General features: G+C 34.8%; 2 protein-coding genes across 6 annotated transcripts in view; one reads left to right on the plus strand and one right to left on the minus strand.

The window, feature by feature from the left end:
• The window catches only part of LOC144436002 (FAD-dependent oxidoreductase domain-containing protein 2-like), a 61422-nt gene extending 44705 nt beyond the window's left edge, over window positions 1-16717 (plus strand). For 4 of the 5 annotated variants that reach the window (XM_078124669.1, XM_078124668.1, XM_078124670.1 and 1 more), the window contains 9 exons: window positions 767-955; window positions 4685-4936; window positions 7290-7544; window positions 8605-8774; window positions 9647-9812; window positions 10846-10973; window positions 12025-12135; window positions 13261-13366; window positions 14172-16717. In XM_078124669.1, coding sequence (XP_077980795.1) covers window positions 767-955; window positions 4685-4936; window positions 7290-7544; window positions 8605-8774; window positions 9647-9812; window positions 10846-10973; window positions 12025-12135; window positions 13261-13366; window positions 14172-14379 — 1585 coding nt within the window. In that variant the 3' untranslated portion in view covers window positions 14380-16717. The remainder of the gene's footprint in view (window positions 1-766; window positions 956-4684; window positions 4937-7289; window positions 7545-8604; window positions 8775-9646; window positions 9813-10845; window positions 10974-12024; window positions 12136-13260; window positions 13367-14171) is intronic. The other variant, XM_078124672.1, reaches the window with a different exon arrangement.
• A 566-nt stretch (window positions 16718-17283) lies between these two features.
• LOC144435641 (uncharacterized) lies at window positions 17284-19433 on the minus strand. The gene is made up of 3 exons (XM_078124239.1): window positions 19233-19433; window positions 18669-18857; window positions 17284-18065 (listed from the first exon to the last, which is right to left on the minus strand). Exons 1-3 carry the CDS (start codon window positions 19282-19284, stop codon window positions 17833-17835), a joined length of 474 nt encoding a protein of 157 aa, XP_077980365.1. The 5' UTR covers window positions 19285-19433; the 3' UTR covers window positions 17284-17832.
• Between the last annotated feature and the right edge of the window lie 444 nt (window positions 19434-19877).

The raw sequence follows: 19877 nt of genomic DNA on the forward strand, positions 1-19877 counted from the left end.
CAGTGTGCGTCTACATCACTGGTTCTGATGTTTTCAAAATATTAGTCAAAACGTTCAAAATTACCATTACTTTCCCTGATTTCTCTTTTATATTACTGGCACTGGTATAATTATGATATTCCCCAGTATTTTTCTTCATTCAGCCAGAAAATACTCATGACCTAAGGTTTGTCGCTATGAGTCGATCGACTCGTGGTAACAAAGACCCCTTAGATCATGAGTATTTTCCATGGCTGAACGAAGAAAAATATTGGGGATATCATCTAATTGTCGTATTAAAATCAACAAGAGGAAATATCCCCAGAAACAATACTGACTAGTAGACTCCAATTGACAAGTAGTTATCTTAGTTTACATGTATGTTTGTGACATGTATTTTCATATATGGCTAAAGAAAACTGTCTGGGAAAAGACAATCGGAGCAACAACCTATTAATTGTTAGACTAAGTAAAGTTTTCCTCTGCTATATCATTGGGCAGCCTGACAACACTTCATCAAAATGATTATGTTTACTGTACTAGTTAACTTCCAACCAACATTTTTCATATTGTCGATTATGTCATGGTATTTATGCAGGAAGCAAGTGTCGATGATGTAATTGTTGTCGATGCATACTACTTTTTGCAGCATATCTTGTGAAAGAATTAGACACCAGGGTATCTCCATTGATGATTTATAATAGTATATCATGGATATCACCTACCAGTCTTCAATAGCCAGAAAATAAATTCTAAAAATATCATATTAAATATTTTCTCTCGGTAGACACTATTCCAAGGAATTTTTTCCACATGCAGATGTTATGGTCCAATATCTCCAAGATTATGCCAGCAAATTACAGTTGAACATTCAATACAATACAAACATTGTTAACATCAAGAGGGCACCTGATGCAAGAATAGGCTATCCAAAATTCAGAGTTCTAGATCAAAACAATGCCACATATGATTGTCGGTAAGTTGAACACACATGTAGTACACTTGTATTGATTACTGCTGTCAACTTATAAAGGATTTGGGGTGATAAAACAGCACCTCAGTAAGTTACTCAACTTTGAAATTTTGTAAAGAAACCCCATGTGTTCGGCCATTTTGTTGATACATTTCCTGCAAGGGTTTCTGGGAAAATCTTTCATGAAGTATATGAACAAGTCTATGTCTCCCCCTCCGCCTCTCCTGAAAAATGTAATGATACAGTTGTGTAGTTTTGTTTGACTAGACTCTGTTACTTGTTGCTATTGGCTTTGAAATAAAACGATCAATATGATATAGAAAACATGTTCGTCTGACCATGTGACTGCATGACTTGACTGATATTGATTGAAGACTAAAGTACACATGACATGTATAAGTTTATTGAATTCATTAGAAATGAACAGGAAGGTGTGAATTTCAATGCCATCTTTGGAGAATGGATTATTGAAATTCCAGTCATAAACTATGTCACAATTATTCTTCTGTAGGAATTCTCTCTGCACTTAAATTCTGAAACCAGCAGATGAATTGTTTGGATGGTTTCAATAAAAGATGTATGAAAAAGAGGGATTAAAAGATTTTATCTACAGTATATTAAGTGTCTTATTTCCAATGAAAGTACACAACATCATTATTCTGTTTTAGAACAACTGAACTAAGGTTTGCAGTGTTTGTTTTAACATGGGACACTGGTAAATTGAGAAGGGTAATGCAGTAAAATTGCTTACAAATTGCTATGTTTCATACCATACATAATATTGGTGTGGAACAAAGATAGATTTTACCAAATTACAGCCCATAACAGCTGCACAAGTACATTTATACCCACATGTGATTCAAAACTGTTCACATGATGTACAATATTATGAGAAAGGTGTTATATTTACCAAAACTGTTTTTAAAAAATTGTAGCAGTTGTATAGCTAGCGCAACTTGAATATCAAAATTAAAACTCTCAAATTGATGGGAATGTATCGTCTAAACTACACTGTGTTGACAGTACTACATTTGATGAAGGGATTAATGGCACAATATGAAGTTGTAGGCGTGTGATGCGTTTGTTCAAATTCCACCGGGAGCTATATAACATGAATGAAATGAGCTATTACAAAATCATCAAAGAAATAAATATTCATTTCTTCATGTTTTATCAACACCAGTGCAGTTACAAAAAAATTATGTAAAATACAGTTCAGTCATATTTTTCACTTGACTAAAATTATACCAAGATGAAAATTTTGGTAAGGTGAAATTGAAACAAGTCATCACAAACAAACACAGCAAGAATTCAGAAACACAAATGTTCGGTGCCAAAAATGGCAAATGTTCATTTAACTGTTGCCTACAGATATACATTTATATAGTTGAGAAAAATTGTGCAAATATTGATTGCAGTCATTAAAAGGCTTATTAGTGTTCATGGTGGGTAGTCGTTTTTTAAGGTCCGACATTCATGCCATCTCTATACTGACTATTACTCATGTCGTGTTTTAGAAGCCTGATAGGGCTGAACAACACGACATACATCTTACAGTCTAGGTGGGTAGTGATACAATCAGCTTGTGCTGTCTTGTGTTCTCAATGAGTTTCATTGTAACAACATTGTTTTCATATATATCCTTGGCTTTAGTGATTGGCTTAGATCGTAACATGTGTTATGGACCTGTAGTGACCTCAATTTGCATATTGGGACACGAGTCACATTCTATTTTCCATAGGGCATTGAATATTAATGTAGGATGGAACTCTTATTGGGGATTTGCTTTGACTATATTTTATGGAAAGAAACTATGTGCCTGAAAATGTGATGTTTTATAAACCACTTAATATTACCTCATCTTTCAGCCTTCGGAAATAGATGCTAAATAACAGCACCTGGGGGGAGTGGCCATCTACTGGTGTCCTCATAGCCAGGCAATAAGTGTATACTATAAGAGAACTACATATCACTTGAGTGGAAGTATGACATACTCTGAGTATTTGTACAAGTGTTTGCATTGTTTTCCATAGCTGTACTTCCATGAGTATAGGGAACAAAGTGCTGCAGAAAACAATTCAAGCATGAATGCAAATATACCCAGAGTATACATACTCTGACACTCACAATTGTCATGGAATCCTATTATTGTTGCATAATTATGTTCATCCAAAATAGCAAAGTTTGTATTTTTTTAAAAAAAACTCCTGTGTTCATGTGATTTGTATACATGGACTTATAATCATTCACTCAGGTATACATTGATGTTTTCAAAATTGTACTGCATTGTATAGGCAACCATACAGGTAATCATTAGCACATATGTTTATGGTTATACGGTTAAAGACCGCTTACTTTTTAATGTATAACTATAAGTTTTATCAGCAGATGCAATTATTCATGGGTTTATTGCCAGGAATATTCGCTGTATGCACGATTTAATTGAGACAATGTTTGGATCGAGTATATGATAAATGGATAATTTCTGCAAATAATGACAGCTGACATTTATATGTACTATCTTTTATACCTGGCCTGTTGAACTCAGAATCATTGGAATTTTGTCAAAATTAAAATTCACGAATAAATCTTAGTTACAAAAAGGATACACACACTGCAATATTATAAGTTTTGTAGTGAAGTGAAATTTTCATTTAAATGTTGTTTTGATGCATCCATATATTTATCAATTGATATCATCGTGTCGTTATGTTCAAAGTCTGGAAAGAGATGAGAATGACTGCAATACGGCTAATAAATGGATCTAGCTTAGCATCCCGTGCCCCCTGAAATGTCAGCACATCATGATAATTGCAAACATGCATGTTTTATAGTTATTCATTTCATATTATGGCCTTGAAGGCCATTTTGTAATCTAAAAAATGGGAACTTTTCATTTTAATGACCAAATTCTAAATAGAATGGTTTGCCTGAGGCTTCTTGTATTGCAATCAGTTCCAATGTGACATGGGGGTCAAATATGAAGAGTTAAGTAATATGCTGATCGACATCAGTGAAATACGGAGTTCATGTTGAATTGTTAATGATAGATATAGAGTGCACTTGTTACAATATCCATTTATACCCTGCTGCCTTTCGTAACACTTACTTTTTAGCCAGGATTGGCAGAGACTAGAGGGCGCTTTAAGAATAACTCTAAATATGTCTGTCCATCTAACTTATACATACTCGATCTTTATCAAGACATATTATCTTTATCAAATTAGCATAATCTTATATCTTTCAAACCTAGCACAATGGTGTACACGACATAATATGGTGGCCATGTGCTCAGAACTGCTCAGTTTGAATGTGTTTAAACCTTTATGTTACCTACCAATACATGATTTTCATAGATTGAATACTTCTAAATCAGCTGTAGTTTAAGAATGTACATTTTATACAAATACACCAGGGCATTGCTAACTTTTAACAGTCATGGTCATTCAAATTTCTAGACAGATAGAATTACAGTTTGGCAGACAGTACAAGGGGGAAAGTATAGACACAACTTGTAAATATACATGTATGATCTTTTTAGTATGCTGTGTTCAGTGCCACTATTTTTGATACCTTTGACAACAAATGAATATAGAAATATGACAACTTATAAAGTGTGTTGGCAGGATCCTTCTTTCGCTATAATTTGTGCATATTCAGCTAAAATAAATCCAGTGCCAAAAAACATATGCTATATTGTATATTCAAGTGTTCATTTTTGGTTAATTTCAGGAATTTGATTATAAGTACAGGAATATCTACACCTAACAAACCCCAATTTAAAGGTATTGAACATACTATTGGCTATGAAGATATGTCTATGAATGAAGAAGATTACGAGGGTAAAACTGTGTTGATTCTTGGGAGAGGTAACTCAGCTTTTGAGACAGCTGACCATATTCTTGCATATACCAACCTCATTCACATGGTAGCAAGAACAAGAATACGACTGTCTTGGGAAACGCATTATGTTGGAGACTTGAGGTAAATATTAGTCTTTATGTGTAGTATAGTTATATGTAGGTCAACCACTGAGTTTACTGGTACAGGTCTCATTACCTGAAATAGAATTTGATCACCTTATAGTAGCAGGCAGTAGTATATACCTGTTATAAAAATAACTGTGATTTGATTCCATGGTTGACACCACGACTTCCTCTGTACGTACTACACAATGCATTTTACCATTTGCACACATGAGAATAATCTGATCTGCTTGTTCTTAAGTATGGTCCTCCGGGTAAAAAGCTATTAAGTACTGAGAGTTTCCCTTTCTGTCATCCATCTGTATATAATGCTATCAGTATATAGTTACTTTTATTAAGTCAACATGAACACACCAGTTAATATCTCAAAGCAATATGTCAACGTTTGACCAGTGCAATTCCAGCGAGACTATTAAAGATGTGTCGTGATCATAAAAATGAAAGGAGCTGAAAGTGAATGGAAAGTGAAGAAAGAAAACACCTACAATCAGCCAGCACTCAGTAATGGCACAATTATTGTTATTTGATATCTTTCCTCCAAGGACTTTATGAATCATAACACCCACAGAGAGATGAAGATACATTCCTTACTGTATGTAGGCAGAGATAATATCACCTACCAGACAACTATATCACACCGCTAGTAGGCTCACACTGGTTCTTCACTCAGCTGAGGAAAAAACTTGTGGTTAAGGGGCCTTGTCACTATGAGTCACTAGTGACAAACTTTTAGGTCTCAAGTATTTTCCAGCTGAATGAAGAAAAATATTGGAGAATGATATAATATTACCTCCTCAAGCATAATTTATGAAAAATTTGAAAAAATGATGATGATATGGAGCGTTTTGACTCATATTCCGACTCCTATTTTGAGTACTGCAGTAACACAGGCTGTCATATGACATAGAACAACCATTACATTAAATCCATATTTTCTGTTCAAAGATAATAACTTGGCTTGTGCATGGTATAATATACTACACATACTATTGCAGTTATTCTGCCATATTCTTAGGTTATACAGTTCTGAAATCAACAATGTTTATTTTGACAAGCATCTTTCAAGATGCAGTAAATTTTAGTTTGTTATCAATGACAGCTAGCTCATCAAACTACATGATTGGATGATGGATGAGGTATCCAGGAAAGAATTATGTAGAAAGTTTGTTGTCACCATAGCAACGCATCTATTACTATGCAATTTACCATGATTCAACCATAACATTTGATGGAATTTGAGAACATGGCGTGACCTTTGACCTGTAGACAGATAGATGAATCACATGACATGTAGATAGTCAGCTGAATCAGGTGATGATGATCGATGATGATGGTACTATGACAACCATTTACATGTGTGTACATGTTATACACAAAGAGAGGTGTCAGTTTGAGTAGGAAAGGCTTGACAGAGAGGCAGTACATGTCAGTATCGTGGGCAGAATGAAGCTGATGAGATATACAGTAATTAGACTGTGTCACATATGCAAGGAAATGTAGTATGCATCCCATGACCAGTTTTTAGAATGTACATATTGGAAGTGAGGAATTGTATAAACACTCCCTGATAAAAGATATCAAGCAAAGAGTAACTGTTCATTGTATGACTGCAGTGTTCTCCCAGGATAGATTATAACTAATTTGCATATAATTTACATATCATTAACATAGTAATTTGCATATTGATCAGCATATAATACGCATGTCTTCAACATTGAAACATACTTTTGACATATTTATATCTAACACATACACACATGGACATCATGTGAATGTATTCATTATTATAATATTGTCATTTAAAGATCACTAAAACTCAAGAACTTTTAAAGTATGTCAGAAACGTGCCAAGCATGACAGCCTGGGTGGCAAGGATGGTGTTAGTACAGAGTACTTTTTTCTATAGTGGGGAAAACACTGGGCTACATCGGCATCTCACTGCTAAGCTTCTCTTTAATGGACATGTCATTTACATGTAAGACAGTAGATATGAAATGTACATTTCAATATCATGTGATTCAGATATCATAGATATGACTCATATCTAAGATATGTATAAATCAATAATGATGATAATGACATGTAGGTTTCGATGCATTTGCATTTGATTAACACAATGTGACATGTATGCATTCTGTACAGTTGATAACAAATATTGTGATTGACATGCTACATGTAGCTACTTTATTATTACATTTCATGTACATTTCATTGCCATTTAGTCTACATTGATAGATTTAATATCCCCATTCATTATTATCTTGAAATGTATTTTTATTGACACATCTGAGAATATCTTGTATGATTATGTCCACTTCATGTGATTGGTATTCATGTGATGTACATTTCAGAGCTGTGAACAATGGTCTACTTGACACCTACCAACTGAAATCTCTGGATGGGATCATGGAAGCACCAGTGGAAGAAATCAAATTGGTAAAGAGAGACAACAAGATTCTTGTTGACATATGGGATGAGTATTCCATCAGTAATGAAAGTGAATCATTGTCATCTTCAGAACCAATTGATAACTTTGCTGCAAGAGAACCATACGATACGGTGATCAGATGTCTGGGTTTCAAGTTTGACTTCAGTTTATTTGATGAGTGAGTTAATATCTTGTTTTGTCTATTGATGGAGAAATAAGGGATAAAGATGATATGTTTGTCATACGATGATTAGGATAGTGTATGATATATAAGGGTAATGATTTACAACTGGTCAGTTAAACAGCAAATGTAATTTTCTACTCTTAGTCATTGAAATCAATTCAGTAAGAGTTGTCATGAAGTTCTATTTGTGTGTTCAAAGTTCAAAAGATGGTTAATTGTTAATGAAAATGTGGTTTCATGGATGTTAAGTATTCAGATAAAATTCGCAAGATCTTAAGTATACCAACAGTCATCATCAGCTGTCTGTCTGTCTGTCTGTCTGTCCATCCCTCCTTGTCTCTGTTTGTCTGTTTGTTTGTTTGTTTGTCTGTCTGTCTGTCTGTCTGTCTGTCTGTCTGTCTGTCTGTCTGTCTGTCTGTCTGTCTGTCTGTCTGTCTGTCTGTCGGTCTGTCTGTCCATCCCTCCCTCCATCCATCCATCCTTCCATCCATCAATCCATCCATCTACGACCTCACCCACCCATCCAATCCACCAACCAATACACACTCACTTATACATACCGGTACATCCATCCATCCTTCTATCCATCTACCCACCTATCTGCCCACCCACCCAGTCCATCCACCCATCTGTCCACCCACCCATCCATATTATCCATCCATCCATCCATCCATCAATCCATCCATCCTTCCATCCATCCACCCACCCTTCTGTCCACCCACCCACCATTCTGTCCACCCACCCACCCACCCACCCATACATCCATCCATTCTTCCTTCCATCCACCCATCTACCCACCCATCTGTCCACCCACCCACCCAGTCCATCCATCCATCCTTCTATCCACCCACCCACCCATCCATCCATCCATCCATCCATCCATCCATCCATCCATCCATCCATCCTTCCTTCCTTCCATCCACCCATCTACCCACCCATCTGTCCACCCACCCAGTCCATCCATCCATCCATCCATCCATCCAGCAACTTTGATTACATTGTAGCTACTTGGTAATAGATTATTATAATAGATGAATTCACTATTGTTTCATAGGAGTGTCCGTCCAGTGCCTGTTAGGGGTAAAAGTGTTGGTAAATATCCACACATCAAAGATGACTATGAAGCAACAGGGATTCCTGGGATGTACTTTGCTGGCACCAATTCACATTCTGTAGATCATAAGAAATCGGCTGGTGGATTCATTCATGGCTTCCGATATACAGGTTAGTACAATGTATTTTTTCTCATTTTAGTGGGTTACTTATTGCAGGTCAAGTTGGTTATTTGGACAGGTCAATGAGTTATTTGGACAGGTCAATGAGTTATTTGGACAGGTCAGTGAGGTACTGGACAGGTTGAATTAGTTATTGAGGACAGGTCAGCGGGTTATTTGAACAGGTCAAGTTGGTTATTGTGGCAGATCAGTGGATAATTTGGGTCGGTCAATCTATGTCAAAAGGTTAATCATTGGACATTTTGGACAGTCTGCATGGTGACCACTTTGTATTTGCCATTTCAAGATATCAGTATATTGTTCAGTATGTGCCCACATCAGACACATATTGATAAAGCAGATCCAAATGTCTTTGTGGAAACTGAGTTTTCAGGTCAAAGAGACAGTTGATTCGATCTTTGGCTTTGTGGGTGCAGGCTCTGGGGTACAGGGTACAGGGTACAGGGTACAGGCCCTGGGGTACCACCGTACAGGCCAAGATAGAAGATCATTCTGGCAGATCTTACTTGCAAATTTTACAAACACACTGAGCCATGCATTCTTCAATAGTCAACTATTAAATTGTAATCATACCGTCCCCTTGCCACTTGATTGAGAGTCAGCTTCAAGTTGTAATTTACATTGCATGCTCAGAGTTTCTACAATCACAGCCAGAGCTTAATTTGCACTGAGCCTACTTGAAAATTGCAATTGTCATGTATCTATTTGGATCATTCTGTCAGATCCAGTTAGACACTGAAGAAGGACAAGTGATTTGTGGAAAAGTGGAAGACGAGAACTTGTGTATGAATCATGTTCCCATGCCATCAATGTCAGCTTGATACTCTAATATATAATATGTTCTTCTTATTATTATAACAGCAAGAGTCTTGCATAGACTACTAGAAAACCATAATCACCATGTCCCTTGGCCATCAGTATCTGCCTCCAGTACTAATTTACTCAATCATATAATCAAACGAATAAATGAAGCATCGGGAACTTATCAGATGTTTGGAGTGCTTGGTGATGTCATTGTTCTCAGAGAGTAAGTATATGTGTCATAGGGGAACACCAATCCAGGAAATGAGGACATTTTCATAACGTTTGCATTTTCAGGACAGTCATCTCTTGATTTTACATCATGATAAATTCATGATTGCCAAGAAATACCCAATTTAACTTGCTTCACGTTCGTTGTCCTGGCAGTGATCTCAATGTTACTTCACTGTTACCTCATTAGAGTTAGCAGGTTTACATATGTACTAGATGGACAATACGTATTCATGACTTTTTATCTGAATGGAATAAGCACTTAGGAGTCATGAATATTTGTTCATTTAATACATATGCATGTCTTCTGACTCCCATAAGGCAGTACTGGATCACTACCAAGACAGTCATAGAACAATGAATGTGAAACTAGTTTTATTTCTATCAGACTAAGTGTTTCTTGTCTATTACGCAAAATTTTTGAGATGTAAAATCATGAACTCAAAGTTTATGAAAATGCCATTATTTCTAGGAGTAGTATTCATAGTTTACTAGCCATAGCTATGAAGATATAGCCATCTTTTATTATATTTTTTTACCCATTCAGCATACTTTGAAAAGAACATCCTTTCTGTGTTATTTATTTATTTGCCAGAGGTCGAAAAGAAAAGAAAATTTACATATCAAGTGAAGAAAATGAATTAGTTAAGTAAACACATTGGCAATGAAAAAAACAACAACAAAAAACCCCAAACTTTTATTTTATATACTTCTGGCTCGACCACGAAAAAGGTTTGTTCAAACTAGACGGGTTTGTAGCCCAAGGAAAACATATACAGTAAAATGTATACTTGTCACATTTAAAAGCCTTTCATCTGAAAATCAGTATTAAGAAACAGTAGAAAATTGGGCCACAAACCCAACTAGTTTGAACAAACTGTGAATTCATCATAACACAGGGAAGATAACAGCATGAATTCAAAGTAATGACATTGCACAGAAATTATGATTGGCAAAATTAAAAGTTCAATGTAAAAAGCAACAGAACTGTGTATATTAAAACTACACTTTCATTGCCATGGTTACAGGGATGGTACTCAATATGAATATTTTGAAGAATTTCCTGTCAAATTGATACCTGACTTCAAGGCAAAAACAGGGAAGGATGCAGAACAGATTATTGTGATTCTTATGGAATATGGCAAGAATTTCTCAGGTAGGGAAAGTCTTTTCAGATCAATACTACCCTGGAGTAGCAACATTTCACATTCTGTAATCAATTATTGATTTTACTGGACATTCTTCTCTATACAATGTGGATTGGACCATTGTGTTGCTCTGACTTTCCTTAGTTTTATAAAAATTTAATGATGCAATTATTGATGATGATACAGACAAAAAACTAGAGTTTGTGAACTCAGCAGGTTAAATATTCAATACTATATTAGTAATAGGGAATTGGAATCTAAGTTTACTGACACAATGTAACATATATATATATATATATATATATATATGTTTATAAGTCTTTTCACTCATTAACATAGAATTTGCCTTGAAAATAAACTATTTAAACTTTTGCTGTTTATAATACTTTGTACAAGAAAACCCTATTAAATTAATTTTACAAAAATAGGATCACCTTAGAATTTTTTTAAATAGAGGTCAAAATGATATCAATAATTTAGTCATAGAATCCAATATGGCCACCGTATACTGTGTTAACTCTATAGGAAAATAGAATCCAATATGGCCACCGTATACTGTGTTAACTCTATGGGAAAATAGAATCCAATATGGCCACCATATACTTTGTTAACTCTATGGGAAAATAGAATCCAATATGGCCACCGTATACTGTGTTAACTCTATTTCATAAGTTTGGAGAGAATTGATGTGAAGAACTTTGATTTTCAAGGAAATTTGTTCTACCTTAAAAACAGTGCTGGACAGTGCTAGAATTTAGTGGCAGAAGTTTTAACCAGACTTGGATTTATCCTTTTATTCAAACTCAAGTTATGTCATAATCAAGTCCATCCTTACTGAAAAGTTTATCATACCATATCACTGATACTTGTTTGTACTTATGATGATGTAATAATCAAAACATGAACTTCAAGGGCATGTAAATTTTTACATACACTTGTACATGTGTTGATATGTAATATTGTACAAAGAAATGAGGCACTTGTATCCATTTGGAGCAGAGTTGAAAGCGAAGACATCATGGATGTTTACAATTTACATTTAAATTTATCACATTACAGGTCCTGGTAAAGATCCCTTCCGTGGTGATAGAGCAACTGGAGAACCCATTGATGCCCATAATTCCAATTTCCTTCATCCAGTGTTCTACTATTATGACCACTTACCAACAAGTTAGTACTGTTAATAGTAAACACTTGAGTGAATGTCTTACCATATATTTGTCAGCCATCTTGGAAAATGGCCACCATCTTGGATTTTCAAATGTTCAATCAGATGAATTTAAAACATATCTCACTAAGAATAATCTGTGCAAAGTTTCATGTTTGAACAATATCCTCTTTTGGCTGCTCCACTACATACCAGTGATAATAGTTATAATAATAATATAACTTTATTGCCATTTGCATAGAAATGCATCGGAAATTGGTTTTCCACACGCACTCTTAAAAAGAGGTGAATAAAATTGAAAACAAAAGATTGGAAAGAAAACAACAATTGAAAAAAACGTAGCTCAGAAAATGCAAGTGAAAAGTAAAAGCTAAAGATAAAATTGATATAACACATCAAATGATACAAAACACACACGATGCTAAAAACATACAATATTGAGACAAACTTAAAACTAAAACAAATGGTAAACGATCCTAGGACTGGTTTAAGATGTAAATCACATATTGATAAAAGTTCTTCTTAAAATGTTCTGATTTCGTTTTGATACTCCTGTACCGCCTACCCGAGGGTAACAGAGTTAAAAAAAAAATGAATGACTGGAATCCTTGATGATGGATGTAGCTTTGCGACTGATAGATTGAGTGTAAGGATGGTAAATTCTGTGCTGATGATTCTCTTTTGCATTCCACTCATTGTTGGTGATGTTGTTAAACCAGATGGTGATGGCATATGTTAAAATACTCTCTATGACAATGCGATAAAAATTACATCATCTCAAAATATACATTGCATTATGGGTGATATGTGGTTGTATGTTGGTGAACCATTATCATTTCTTATGGTGTGAATGTGGGTGCTATTAAAGTTAGCACAGTTGTCAATGTGTTGGATTATTCTGTCATTTTCTATTTATCTATATACCAGCATAGTGAAATGTAAGATGTATAGTTGGTTTATGTCATGGATATGCAGGGAAATAAATAAATAAAAAAATTGAAAAGTAACACAAAATAAATTTTTCTCAGATGACGGTCTGTAAGGTGTCTTTCATAAACATTTTGTTATTATTTTTTTTTTGGTCTGAACATTTGTTGCTTTATTTTGCATTATTCTCCTTGGAACAGAACCTGAGATGAGAAAACTGAGTAAAATATTTGATACACTACCAAGACCTGCACTTATGCATCACATTGTTGAAGATTTCCTAACTTTATGGACAGCACCTAACAGGTAAGATAAATCTAGTACATGTATATGACAATGCCATTTCAGTTATGAAAAGACAAAAGATTTTATAATTTGGACACTAGGAGTGCTATTCAAGGAAGTGATGGTCACAATAGTTGAATACTGTTGGCCTCCTTTTTTGGACACTATGAGTGCTTAGTGCAGAAGCAGTAATTGTGTACTGTAAACCCCCTTTCTTGGAAAAAAAATGTCTCATCAGCATATTCACTTGTTTGTTTGAGATGATGTAATTTCTAGGAACTCACAGAATTAATTCTTTATGTGTTCTGTTGACTGCTTCTTGTACAACCATGTGTGGCTGACTGAAGTCTTAACCCTCATTTCAACTAATGAGGTTCATCCCATTTCCTTGAAATGGAAATGCCCTTTTGGGACACTTCTTTAAAAAAATAGTGTATGCAAGCTATAAAACACCATAATAGTTGAAAAACTTTTTACTGGAAAACCTGAGTTGTGAAAATTTCGACCCTTTCTCAGTAGTGCTGTTATCCATACAAACATTATGACATACATATCAGGGTTGCGACATCATCGTAGAAGTAGAAACAAGTGCTGACTATTACCATAGACAAAAGAGGGTAATACAGTAAGATATATTTTCCATATACTTTTCTTCTGTACATTCTCCATCATATATTCTTCTTGTGTACATTGCATTGTTTTGTTTTTGCAATACTCAGACGAGCAGTAATGCTCAAGGTAAATAAATGGATTGAATTTAATATTACACAATGAAAACAGTTACCATGACAATGGTGATAATCGAAAGTATTTGAATCTATTACAGTCATATCCTGCCTCTGAGGAGATATCTAGAAACAGTGACTGGACAGGACCTGCGTAGTTTTTATCGAGAAGAATGCTTTGCACTCGCCATGACCAGCAGAGAACTGCCTCTGAGTTGTCAGGTATATGAAGACAAGATGTCTGTGTCTGGTACAAAAATGGCCAAAGTCAACAATGCACTGACTGGAGTAGTTTCAATAGGCATGTAATACCTGTAGTCTGTGTGTGTATGTGTGGAGATACAGAAATGATACATTATGGCAAAGAGTCTAATTTTTTTCACAACTGATAATTTTGGTTTTTGATATTGGGCAAAGATTATGGCTGCAGACAACAGCAAATTTGGCATAAAACGTGATATAAAAGTTAATGACTTTCAGTGATGAGGGTGGGCTAATCATGTGTTGCCTATTTAGATCCAGTACCATACTTCAAGCCAGCCTAGCCTTGAAATGTACGTAACTCGCATGTCATTGTCCAGAACAAATGTCAATCACATTTTATTTGCATAATAATTTGCATTTCATTTGCATGTTCTTAAAATTATTTGTATACTCGTCTCATAGCACAAAACAAAAAGCATTCACCTGATAAAACTTTTGTTTGATTTTTGACAAGCATAATGAGTGTCAAGGTCTGTGAATGATTTTGATATAATTTGTACATACTTGTAATCAGTAGATTAGGATGAATTTGATAGAACTGTCGGGTTCGTGGGGATGAATTTCAGCTTTGTCAGTAAGGACATTTACAACAAATATTTATGCACCTGGCTGCTAACTCACATTATTTCACATAATATTGCTATTTAAGAAAATAATTGTCTTATTTTAAATAAGGCATTAAGCAGTTCATTGAAATGTTATTATATTTTTTTCTTTCATATATTGTTTGGAGTCTGTGATGTTTAAACGACCATTTTGTCTTGCCACTAAGATTTTATGATAATACGTTTCTATTCTATTACTGTTCACAAATTTTCTCAGTGTATTTTCTTTATTTAATTCCAGTTTTTTTTTTCTGGTAGGAGATTGAGAACGACAAAATCGATTGATTACCACTTTTTGAGTATAAATCCAATTGTCAGCCAATCCCTTACTTGCCAAATTACTACAAAAACAAAGGTTGACGTATTTTTCTGAATATGGTTTACTCTCTTACTAAAAGTTACTGCAAAATACAGTCACAATATTTTCTTACTACTGTGAACAGAAAATGCGATATTTTCCAATGTATGGCAGCTTTAGTACCACAAAATTGAGTGATTTTAGAGTTTTAGGGGTAATTATTCTAGAAATGGTGTGAATGCTGTTTTTTAAGAGTCTGACAACTCAAAAGTGGATGGATTGATTAGATATGGATATTTATTTAGGATTTATCATTTTTAAGATAGTGGAAATAGTAATTTATATATTATTCCACCAGTTTTGGAGAAAGACATTAACGCAAAATAAATAAATTATTGTGTGATTAAGGTCCGAAGTAGACGGATCAAAATGTCATTTATTACCAATTTATCGTTCCAAAGTAACTATATTTTACTACACATCAACCAAGTCCATGTTTGTAACTGACTGACTGCAAAAAAAAATGTGTTATTGTACATAAAAGACATAAATGTAATGGTTAATATTACATTTATAGATTTTATTACATTTATGGGTGATACAAAGGCAAGTAAATCAAACTATTTATGCACTGTAGTATTTCAACATGTTCAATGTATGAGAAAGTGACACATACAGCTATTACTGGATGCATTAGTTTTCTAAGGTGTCATGTAGGGATTAATTGCGTTTACTCAATTTATTTACAAATTATTTCCCTGTATTTGAATACAATGACAAACTTTTTACACATTTTTCATTTTTTTTGAAATTTATTGAGATGCAAACATGGACTTGGAAACAACATAAAAACATAGTAAAGTTGATTTATTCTTGAATAATCCAAACTAAATACCTATTTCTCATCCATATGGCCACTTCAACGTAAGGTGGGCGATTAGGTCCCAAGAATAAATCAACCTGCAAGTATATACAGTGAACCAGTGGATCATAGCTAAGGATAGTGAAACTTGAGATTGCTCCTGCAGTGTTTTATGCTGGCAGTTTGTTAAAGGCCTCATGATACATAGTATACTATATGTATTGTCAAATTTTACAACTGTAAACAGGTGTACTGTGCACTTTAAAACAGACACCAGATTATAAAATAATATACAGTTGTCACTGAACAAAAATTAGAATCAAAATGAGATGAAGTGTATTTTACATTGCGATATTTTACACCGTAAAAATTCTAACATTGACTGTCGATGTAAACATTACAGTCTGTTATTTAACTTATAGATTCTATATTTATATCAGCCATAGTTCTTACTACAATTCCATATTTTCTGGAGTCGGTGAAGTGACCCCCCTATATAGTGGTAGAATTTCACAACCAGCAAGTGCCTTTTTTAGATGCCTTGACTATTTTATCTGTACATTGTGGAAGTTTGACTGGGTTTATTTGTATGGATTATATTATTCAACGAAATAAAGCAGAACATTATCTTCACATAATGGCTCAATATTTTTATCACTGTTCTGTGTGTACGCGCGTATGTGTGTGTGTGTGTATGTGTGTGTGTGTGTGTGTGTGTGTGTGTGTGTGTGTGTGTAATGTTCAACAGTTAACCTTTCATGTAGCTTATAACCCTTTGCTTGGGTGATTGTGACATGTTGTCTCGCCTCCATACTCAGCAATATGCCACATAATTCAGTATTCAAATCTAAAAGAGATATTATCCTTCATGCAGTAATGACTCCACTCAATGTCATAGAGTGATGATAAATATAGCTGAATTAATCAGAAAATGTTTCACTTAGTGTCAGTTAAAATATTCAAACACATACATGTACTTCATTTTATCATGTGCATGATGTGGTAAACTCTCAAAACTTCCATTGTACAAAATGACTTCTATTGTCCTATGTATAACAAGTTACAAACTTGACAGTTGTCAAACTCATATAAATGAAAATATGTAAATGTACATACATACATACATACAGCCAGACAGACAGAGACATACATACATACATACATACATACATACATACATACATACAGACAGACAGACAGACAGATAGACAGACAGACAGAGACAGACAGACAGACACATATATATACACACAATAGATATTTACATACATACATAGTGGCAACCATAACTGGTGCACTTTGTCACATCACTACCTCAACAATAAAAATAGGTCATTTAAATGTCACAATTTTGAAAGCCTAATATAATGTCCTCCCTCTCTCTCTTCCTAGTTCCTGATGAATCTATTTGAGAACATAATGTTACTGTGTTCAAAAAAGTTACAACAATCTACACTGCTTTGTAAATAAAAATAGGTAAATGTGTGCATGGTATGCTGTCAAGATTTGAAGAAAACAAGAAGGTAGGTATGTTATTACAAAGTGACCTGCACTGTGTCATAACTTAGATAATGAATGGAGTTTGGTAAGTTGGTTGTTGATTGGTCAGAACGCTTCTACATGAGCCAATCAGAATAACCCATCTTAAAAACCTGTAATTGCTTAGTAACAATTCATCAGTCATTGATCACCAGATTTAATTTAGGCAGAATTACGAAATCTCAACCCATCTTTCATGGAAGGAAAAGTGTGTAATTAGGTCTTGATTCCGAATAATCCCAGCTGCAATTATTCCATAAATGTTGGTCAAAGTAGAATGGATATCTTTTACAATTGTTATCAAGTCCACAATCATCTTGACAAGTGTTCTCCCACCATCTATTGAAAGTTTTGACTTCACTGGCTGTACATGTACTGTAGCCATGTCTTGTCCAGTAACCTGCATCCAGATCATCATTGCTCTCTCCTGTAATCATGAAAAGAGCAATCAGTTAATCAGTCAATCAATCAATCAATCAATCAATCAATCAATCAATCAATAATCAATCAATCAACCAGTTTATTTCCTGTAGTGGTAAACCTTGTAATTAAATTTGAAAAAGAACCAGGTCTGTTATTTCAAAGCCTCTTCATGCATACTCAAATGACTTAGAATCCAAATGTGTCAGCTCAGATTTATATCTAAATAAGTTTTAGTATGCATACATGTATGTATTTTATTCATTGACTTAGTTGAAAATGGAACCTAAGTTACATACCGTACTGTGATTACATGTAACAGGAAATAAGAAATGTATATGTCAACTGGAGATCTCAAGTACTTTCTTTCAACTCTGATCATGTAAACAATTATAAACAACAACACAATGCTGTTATTTACATACTATTCCAGACTAACACTTTTTTAGTGTGAAATAAACACAAATGCTATCCATACACAGGCAGTTACTATGCTATGCATCAAAAGCTTTCCTCCTAAATTGACTGCAAAACCAAAACAATCTCAAGCTTTCAAGCATAATACATTTACTATAGCTTCAAGAAGAGCACTTTGTAATATTGGACTTACTTATGTAACAATTGGAGAGATCTTCCATATTGTAATCATACACTACGTCAAGGAATTTGACCCACTGGTGACTGATTATATCGGATCCATTGAATGAATAACCATCCCAGTGATCAAAGAAGAGAGACAAACACATGTCTGCAAAATCATCAATCACAACACAGCTGTCATGTTCAAATTCACCTCTCACTGAAATAAAATAAAATAACACATACATAAATCATGGTAAAGTATACTTCTTTATACGAGTCTGATGCGAACTGTAGCAACGCATTGAAAGTACAGTGCTATGTCAACACGAATATACGTCTATTTTTCATTGTGAAAAAGTAGTAATACAGTATTCAAAATTTCCTTGTCTCTCAGGGGTACTGAACATCATTATTCATTACATGTCCTGATCATCTGCAGAGGCCAGTTGGATTGTGTCCAATCTCTAACTGTTTTAACAGCCCAATATCACCACGAATACATCCAAATATGAGCGAAGACTCAAATTAAAGAAATCCACCATCTTGGAACTTTCTGGTTCCAAGTCCACGTACGTCCTGGACAATTTCTTACCTCCGGCACACTGAATTAGACCGTAAACTAGGAACGCGTAGAGTAAGAACATTATAAATGACAAGATAACACGACCCTAATAACGTGTAAAATGGTCATGGGTTCATTTTCAGGACGATCGCAAGGTTTGTTGTTTCTCGGCCCTAATGTAATAGCGCCTGGAAGAGTACCTGTTGATATCAGAAATCAATGACGTAAAGGCAGGGAGGTATGACGTAGCAAGTAGCGTCTGACGGAATGTCGCTGTGGCAACATGCAAGGGCGCCCTCTTTCATTTATTCTGTATTTACTTCTCTCTCTCTCTCTCTCTCTCTCTCTCTCTCTCTCTCTCTCTCTCTCTCTCTCTCTCTCTCCCTCTCCCTCCCTCCCTCCCTCCCCTCCCTCCCTCCCTCCCTCCCTCCCTCCCTCCCTCCCTCCCTCCCTCTCTGATGGCAAGCTAGTGTTATAGTGACACCTGTCAAATTATAATGACTTCAGTACATATTTACAAACTGGGTGACAACCTGACAACTAATTGATTCAAAGTTTGCTTTCAGAGTTTATACTAGTAGTTATATATTACTCACATATTTATTTTAAGATATTGTTATGTAATTTAGTTTCTACTTCACACACAACTCTACGTTGTATATGTAGTACATAAAC

This window comes from Glandiceps talaboti, chromosome 5 (genome assembly GCF_964340395.1).
Source record: "Glandiceps talaboti chromosome 5, keGlaTala1.1, whole genome shotgun sequence".
Lineage (NCBI taxonomy): Eukaryota > Metazoa > Hemichordata > Enteropneusta > Spengelidae > Glandiceps > Glandiceps talaboti.